The sequence below is a fragment of the Apium graveolens genome, chromosome 10 (genome assembly GCF_009905375.1).
Source record: "Apium graveolens cultivar Ventura chromosome 10, ASM990537v1, whole genome shotgun sequence".
Classification (NCBI taxonomy): Eukaryota; Viridiplantae; Streptophyta; class Magnoliopsida; order Apiales; family Apiaceae; genus Apium; species Apium graveolens.
This window is the reverse complement of record NC_133656.1, coordinates 88,293,617-88,301,875: the sequence shown is the minus strand read 5'-3', so window position 1 is coordinate 88,301,875 and position 8,259 is coordinate 88,293,617. Positions and strand designations below refer to the sequence as shown.

General features: G+C 35.0%; 1 protein-coding gene across 1 annotated transcript; it reads left to right on the top strand.

Annotated features, from left to right (window-relative positions):
* Window positions 1-4,482: 4,482 nt before the first annotated feature.
* Window positions 4,483-7,863, top strand: LOC141690732 (uncharacterized). The gene is made up of 4 exons (XM_074495506.1): window positions 4,483-5,204; window positions 5,352-6,929; window positions 7,039-7,144; window positions 7,228-7,863. Exons 1-4 carry the CDS (start codon window positions 4,483-4,485, stop codon window positions 7,861-7,863), a joined length of 3,042 nt encoding a protein of 1,013 aa, XP_074351607.1.
* The last annotated feature ends 396 nt before the right edge of the window (window positions 7,864-8,259 follow it).

The window sequence follows — 8,259 nt, the reverse complement described above, 5'->3', positions numbered from 1 at the left end:
CGAACTGAGGCACGCCCTTTAAATCTGAGCAGCTTCCTTGTTGGGAAGTAATGATTGGGCTACCCTTTTGACCAATACCTTTAGCCATTTTCAATTCTGCTCTGATCTTTTCAATTTCAGCAGTCCAAAATGCATCTCTCTGTTTTATAATTTTCGGAGTCTCCTCAGCCATAAAGTTTTTAACCCCCTCATGTATCCTCTCCTCAATAGTCCTTGATTTTTTCTGTCTCGGCAGATCAAAATAGATAGACTGTTTCACGTGGCTCCCCTGCCCACGTACTCTGCCTCCATGCTCAGGCTTACCGAGCGCCATGGTTAACACATCATTTCTACCTTCTTCTACCAATTCCCCTTCTTTAACCTTCTTCTTGAGCAACTCCTAAAAACACCACAGTATAGAAGAAGTTATATATCAAATTGGAACTATGATGAATATTCTCGGTTGAAATATAAATGAATAACTTACTATTTTCTCAGCTTTTTCTTTAACATTCTCATTTTTAAAATTACCATCTTTGTCTTTCCTTGCAAGGACCCAAGCATCCGATCGATCTATCGGTTCTTCTGGATGTTTTTTCAACTGCATGTACGACATATTTTATTAATGATTCAAAGATACAAATTCATATTGACCACACAAAGTATATAAAAAGACTAAGTAGATTTAGGCTGTCATCACTAACCCATTCCATTTCTAGGTTGGCATAACCTTTTCGAGACATTAGATGATGATACTCATTCATCCGGCTTCTTTTCACCTGTTCTTCATGAATTTTCTGTAGAAAAAAGCACCAACAAGGTTAAAACATCACGCTAAATACCTATCCAATTATTGAAATTGATAAATAAATAAAAATAATAAAAAGTTTACCTTAAAATCATCTCCGAGACGATCAGCAACAAACATCTCCCAGTGCGACTTTTCTATGAACGTGTAGTCAACCGGAGGAAAAGTGAGCTTTTCTGGTTGATTCCGGTGTGGAAGGATGTACTCTGTCGTGAGCCGGGATTTGAACTCTCTCCACTTTTGACAAGCGGATTCCCATACCAGTTTCCTTGCTGTCGGAGGTACAATAAAGGCCATCTACGTACATAAGAAACAAAAAAATTCAAATATGCAAGTTAACGAATGAACAAAATCTATAAAAAGAAAAGAAAAAAACCAATATCAAAGAGAAAGATAGGCATGTGTGTGTAGACAATTTACTATACCTGCACACAGTCCCAAATTTTATTCTTTGTCTGCTCAGGAACTTGCTTCCAACTATCATGCCAAATGGGGACTTTGGTCCTTGCCAAAACTCCAATATACGACTGCATCTCTCCAGCTTCATCACCATACGGCTCCCCTTTTGCATTGAAGGTCACAGTAAGCTTTTGATTCATTATCTTCCGTCTCAGAATTCTGTGCATCGTGACACAACCACGTTTCAATAGTTTTAGTCCTTCCGGTATTTCTGGATTTTTCTTAGAATCCACTTGCTTTTTCTTAGAATCCACTTGTTTTTTCTTCTTTGACAACTTCTTCTTTAAATTTTCAGATATCGGATTCTTCTTGACAGATATAGGAGAAGAACAAGAGGGGTTAACTTTGTTCAATGATTGTGTTTTCCTTATAGCCTTCACAACTCTCATCGCTGTTCTGTTTGGAGAAGACTTTGCTTTTTTATGAGAAGCTTGTGTCTTCTTCTTTGGAGGAGCCATAATCTGTGTACCACAAACCATTATAAAGAAGGATTTGCCAAGCTAAGAAATTATATGGGTTTTATGAGAAACAAAATCTAACCAGCAAAAAATCTCTAATAATGTGGGTTTTATGAGAAACAAAATCTAATAACTAACCAAGACATCATCAAAGTGAACCATTTAAATCAGTAGCGAGTAACAACAATTAAAAAAATACCAAAGAAACAAGTCATATGAGAGTTTTATAAAAATCCAACAAGAACTACATAACATACGAGGGTTTCACAAGAATCGAACCAAAATATAAAAGAATCACAGCAGAAGAGCATAAGAATCAAAACAAACAAGTAAAAACATTACAAATCAAGAACAAGCAAGAATTGAACATAACCAATAAAGAACAAGCAAGAGCAAACAAGAACTGAACATAACAAGCTTAATCAAGTAACATGCAACAACAAGCAAGAACTGAACAGATTAAAACATGCAAGTACCTTTCTTAGATTTGCTTCGATTAGAAATTGAGAAAAGAAAATGGAAGAGAAATAGGAGGGGAATGAAGTGTTATCGGGTAAGAAAAGAGAAATCACAAAGGGGGGAACAAAAGGGGGGAATGAAAATGAAAAGAAGAGCATAAGAATCAAAACAAACAAGTAAAAACATTACAAATCAAGAACAAGCAAGAACTGAACATAACCAATGAAGAACAAGCAAGAGCAAACAAGAACTGAACAGAACAAGCTTAATCAAGTAACATGCAACAACAACCAAGAACTGAACAGATTAAAACATGCAAGTACCTTTCTTAGATTTGCTTCGATTAGAAATTGAGAAAAGAAAATGGAAGAGAAATAAAAGAGGGGAATGAAGTATTATCGGGTAAGAAAAGAGAAATCACAAAGGGGGGAACAAAAGGGGGGAATGAAAATGAAAAGAGGGGGAAGTGAAATAATTTTGGGGAATAAACCAACGGCTTGGATTGTTAGTATTTTACCAAACCAACGGTGTATTTTAATTGATTGATGAGTGAATTATTCATAATTTTTAGAAATTAATTGAAAAGAAGAGAATATTAAATATTTTTTAAACAACGGTTACTATTAAATCTATCCTTAATCTACGATTGGGAAAATTTTGAAGTAACATTTTGATTTTTTTTCTAAATAATTTCGATATTAATTAATTCATAATTTTGAATTTTCTCAGTTGTGTATCTCGTGTCGTGTACCTTATTGTGTCGTCCTTATCATGTCGTGTACTCAAAATCCAAACTCAAATACTAAATTATCGTGTTGAGTTAAAAATTGTCGGGTGTAGCTTATATAAACAGCTTTTTAGATATACTTAATTTATACATGACCTCGTTTACTTACTAATTCATTGCCTTTTTCTAATTTTTGGAAAATTACTTTCGGGCATGATACTCAAGAATCCTGGTGTGTTATGAAATATTCTCCTGGTATGTTGGCAAAATTTAGGGAATATTTCATAACATACCAGGAATCTTGAGTATCATGCCCGAAGGTAATTTTCCAAAAATTAGAAAAAGGCAATGAATTAGTAAGTAAACGAAGTCATGTATAAATTAAGTGTATCTAAAAAGTTGTTTATATAAGCTACACCCGATAATTTTTAACACACCACGATAATTTAGTATTTGTGTTTGGATTTTGAATACACGACATGATAAGGACGACACAATAATTTACAAGTTCTTACAATGGGAAATTGTAAAAACCGTTGTCTTATGTAAGAAAAAATTATTCCACCAAACCCTAAACCCTAAACCCTAAACCCTATAACCCTAGATCAAACAAAAATTAACAAAAATTAAAGGCGAAATATTCAAATTTGTCGACATTAAAATGACTCGTTTCGCTTTTGTAACGGATATAGTGTCTATTTAAAAACTTAACAAATCCCGAATTTTTTATATAGAGTTATCGACTATATAGTTCGAAAGTAACCACTGAATGCACATATAGTATATGATTACAATGTAACAAATTAAAAGAAGACACTTGTAATTTATTTCATAAACAATTAGTGATATTTAAATATATATTTAATAATGTAAGTTTTAACATGTCAATTGTTCCTCTTGTTGCATGTCTTCGAAGCCTACAAAATCATTTATAGTCCTTGTGTTTGTCGAAAAAGTTGATATAATACGACAATGGTTTATTGAAAAAACACTTGTTTGTAGGTGTTACTACAATGATAAATTGTTGAAACCGTTGTCCAAGATTTTAAATAAACTATGCTACAAACCATTGTGTTTACATTTTTTTACAATGCAATATTGTTGAAACGATTGTCCTGAGTTTTAAATAAACCAAGAAACGAAATTCTTTTACTTTAAGAAAATTTCTATTTTTTTCAAAAAAAATATAAGTGGGAACACTGGGGAAAGAGGGGGAAAGTGTAAATAATTTTGACTAGCAATAAAGTAGTTTGACTAGCATTATTATACGTGATCATTGTCTGTCTGAAGTATCTATGTTTTATTATGCCTCTTTTACTGTCTCCTTCATACACCATTTCTTAACCATATATTTGTCTCAGTTCTTTGATGTCTGAAGTAATCCAGGGGAACTTCACTTTGCTGAACTCAGGTAAGTTTCTGCTGAATTCATATCAATTTGGGGATTTGGTGTTTATATCGATTTGGAGAACTTGAAATTAGGGTTCATATCTATTTGGAGAATTTTAATAAGGGTCCATATCGAGTTTAATGGAATATATATGTTTGTGGAATTTGAGCAAAAGAATGGGTTTAAACTTGGTTGAGTAAAAATGGATAGATCTTGGTTGAAAGCAGATAGAAGAACACAAGAATTTAAACTTGGAGTGGATGAATTGTTAAATTTTGCATTTCTGAATGGGTTTAAACAAAATAAAATTAGTTGTCCATGCTTAAGATGCGCTCATAGTAAATCTTGGAATGCTCAGACTGTTAAGGATCATCTTTATCAATATGGTATTGATCAAACCTATACGTGTTGGATATGGCATGGAGAGTCAAATTATGTACAGAGTCATGTAGTTTCTGAACAGGAATCATCCGTTGATCCTACAAACATGAGAATGGGGCAGGATATTATCGATGATGAGGATATTTCGTTAGATTCTTCTGATTTTATGAATCATGTTCAAGGTGAAAATGAACCACTTTATCCTGGATGCGAGAGTTTTACAAAAATGAGAGCTTTAGTCAAGTTGTATAATTTAAAAGCAAAACATGGTATTTCTGATAAATGCTTTTCCGATGTCCTTCTTTTGCTTGCATCAATGCTTCCGGAAGGCAACAGTATGCCTTCATCTTTTGGTGAAGCCAAGAAAACTTTATGTACTTTAGGCATGGATTATGAAAAAATACATGTGTGTCCGAATGATTGTCTCTTATACCGCGGTGAGAGGGACGAAGATGAGACGATTTGCCGAATATGTGGGGAATCTAGATGGAAGTTAAACAAGAAAGGAGAAGAATTGGAAGGGATCCCTGCTAAGGTTCTGTGGTACTTTCCATTGATACCAAGATTGAGAAATTTGTTCAATACAGCTCAGATTGCGAAGGACATGACTTGGCATAAAACCGAGCGACAAAATGATGGTAAAATTAGACATCCGGCTGACTCAAAGACATGAAAGGATGTCGATCAAAGGTGGCCTGAGTTTGCTGCAGAGGCTAGGAACCTTCGGTTAGCTTTATCCTCCGATGGATTTAATCCTTTCCATGGACCAGGAAGTGATCACTCAACATGGCCTGTGTTGCTTTCAATTTACAACCTCCCACCTTGGCTTTGTATGAAGAGAAAGTACATTATGCTAAGTCTATTGATATCCGGACCAAATCAGCCTGGAAATGATATTGATGTATACCTTCAACCACTTATAGAAGATTTGCAGAAATTGTGGCATGGGAAACAAGTTTATGATGCATTTAAGAAAGAGTCTTTCATACTAAGAGGAATTTTATTGTGGACAATTAGTGATTATCCAGCCTTAGGAAACTTGTCGGGTAACATCATTAAAGGATATAATGCTTGTGTAGTTTGTGTTGATAAAACAAAAGCTACCAGGTTGGCTACTTACAAAAAGACGGTGGTTATGAGACATCGTAGATGGCTGCCCAGAAATCATCCATATCGAAGGCAAAAATCAGCCTTTGATAACACCATGGAGAAGTTATCAGAACCTATTCCTTTAACTGGAGAGGAGGTGTTAGAAAGGGTACTACCACTAGCGGACCATGTTTATGGTAAGACACAAAACCAACCTCGGTGGAAAAAAGGGGAACCTCGACCAATTTGGAAAAAGATGTCTATATTTTTTCAGCTTGAGTACTGGAAGTTTTTGCCAGTTCGCCATACTCTCGATGTGATGCATATAGAAAAAAATATATGCGAGGCTTTAACCGGTACATTGCTAAATATTCCCGGGAAGACAAAAGATAGAGAATCTGTTCGTATTGATATGGCTGAAATGGGAATAAGAATGGAGCTGAGACCAAAAAATTCTGGAAAAAAAGAGAAGTTACCGATGGCATCTTGGAACTTATTGCATAGAGAAAAAAAGATTGTCTGCTCGTCCTTGATTGGCATGAAGTTACCTGATGGTTTTTGTTCGAACCTTAAGGGTATAGTATCAATGGACACTCTGCGACTTGTTGGAATGAAATCTCACGACTGTCACACAATGTTGCATCACTTGCTCCCCATCGCACTTCGGTCAGTACTTCAAAAACAAGTCAGGTGCACTATTATCAGGTTTTGCCTTTTTTTCAAGGCAATTTGTAGTAAAATCATTGAGGTCGATAAATTAGAAAAAATGCAGTCTCAATTGGTGGAGACCTTATGCCAGCTAGAAAAGCACTTCCCCCCTTCCTTGTTTGATGTAATGATCCATCTCTCAGTTCATCTTGTAAGAGAAGTTGAGCTTTGTGGTCCTATCTTCCTACGTTGGATGTATCCTTTCGAGAGATATATGAAGACGTTCAAGGGATATGTTCGAAACAGGGCTCATCCGGAAGGTTGCATCGCTGAGGCCTATATTGCAGAAGAGGCGGTTGAGTGTTTAGTTAATTTTGAAGAACCAACAGTTGGGTTACCGGGAAGGGATAAGAACAAGGAGAAATACAGACCCTTATCTGGTGCAACAATGATAAAGCCGAGCATCAAGGATTTGCACCAAGCACATCTGTGTCTTCTTCAAAACAGTAATGAATTGACCCCATATTTCAAGTAAGTTTCTTTATTTAGATTTCTGATTTTTCAGTAATAAATACATCTGTTTTTTGTTCCATGATTTTATGATTTTTTTCAACAAAAGCTGAAATTGATTTACTCACAGTGAACATATGGCCTTCTTGGTGGCAAGATATCCATTACATGAAAATGATGAAGAATGGCTTAAGAACAAGCAAAATGAAACATTCCCTAATTGGTTTCAAAAGAAGGTAATAGCTAGACAATAATTTTTTTCTAATTTAAAGAAATCAAGTAAATGTCTAATTGCTTTAGTATTTTATTTTTTGGACAGATTTCGTCAGAATTGCTTGATGTGAAAAGTATGGTATCTAAGGAGGTAATGTGGCTTGCAGAAGGGCCTAACAAGTATGTCCCTACATTCAGTGGCTACAAAGTCAATGGTGTTACCTACAGCACAAAAGATCGTGATGATACGCGACAAGTTCAATGCAGCGGTGTTTGTGTTCATGCTGATACAATGCTCGTGCAGGATAAGGATAAGAACATTGAGCATATTTCACATACATTTTATGGAGTAATCACAAGTATTTGGGAGTTGGACTATAACCATTTTCGAGTCCCTATCTTTCGGTGCAATTGGGTAGATATGAACAAAGGGGTTAAGATAGATGATTTAGGATACACAGTTGTTAATTTACACAAGTTAGGTTTTCTGAACGACCCTTTTGTGTTAGGTAAACATGTCAAGCAAGTTTGTTACATTGACGACCCTCTTGAAAAATTCTGGTCAGTTGTATTAAAATTACCAAACAAGTTCGATGATCAAAGTGACGATGAAAATGAGGGATCCGTAGAAATTGAACTTGAAAATGAGGTAGATGTCACCATGTTCCCAACTGTTGATGAAGTCGAGGAAGAAAATAGAAGTTACATGCGGGAGGAAGAAGAGATGATTCAACTTCCATAATTATATCAACTGATCAGATGTTGCCTATAAGTGCCTATGTTATCCCCTTTGCTTATAATTTGTACTAAATCAAATTTGGTTGGACAGTTTATTGTAAGATTTGTTTTGGCATTGTTCTTGAAGGATTTGGTTTGATTTTTATCCAAGAATTGTTATATGTAATTTGTACCTTTCAGTTAGGTTGAGAAGTTTTTTGTACATCTGGTTTGACAACTTGTTGGAAGCATTTATTTGACAATGTTCTTAAAGCATTTGGTTTGCTTTTTGTCTAAAGATTTATGTTTTAGGCAATTTTTTTAAAACCCTCTGAAAATTAGACAACGGTTTTTCATAAAAGTTGTTGTAACATATTTTCTAATGCAGGTGATTCAGACAACGAGTAAGACACCATTGTCT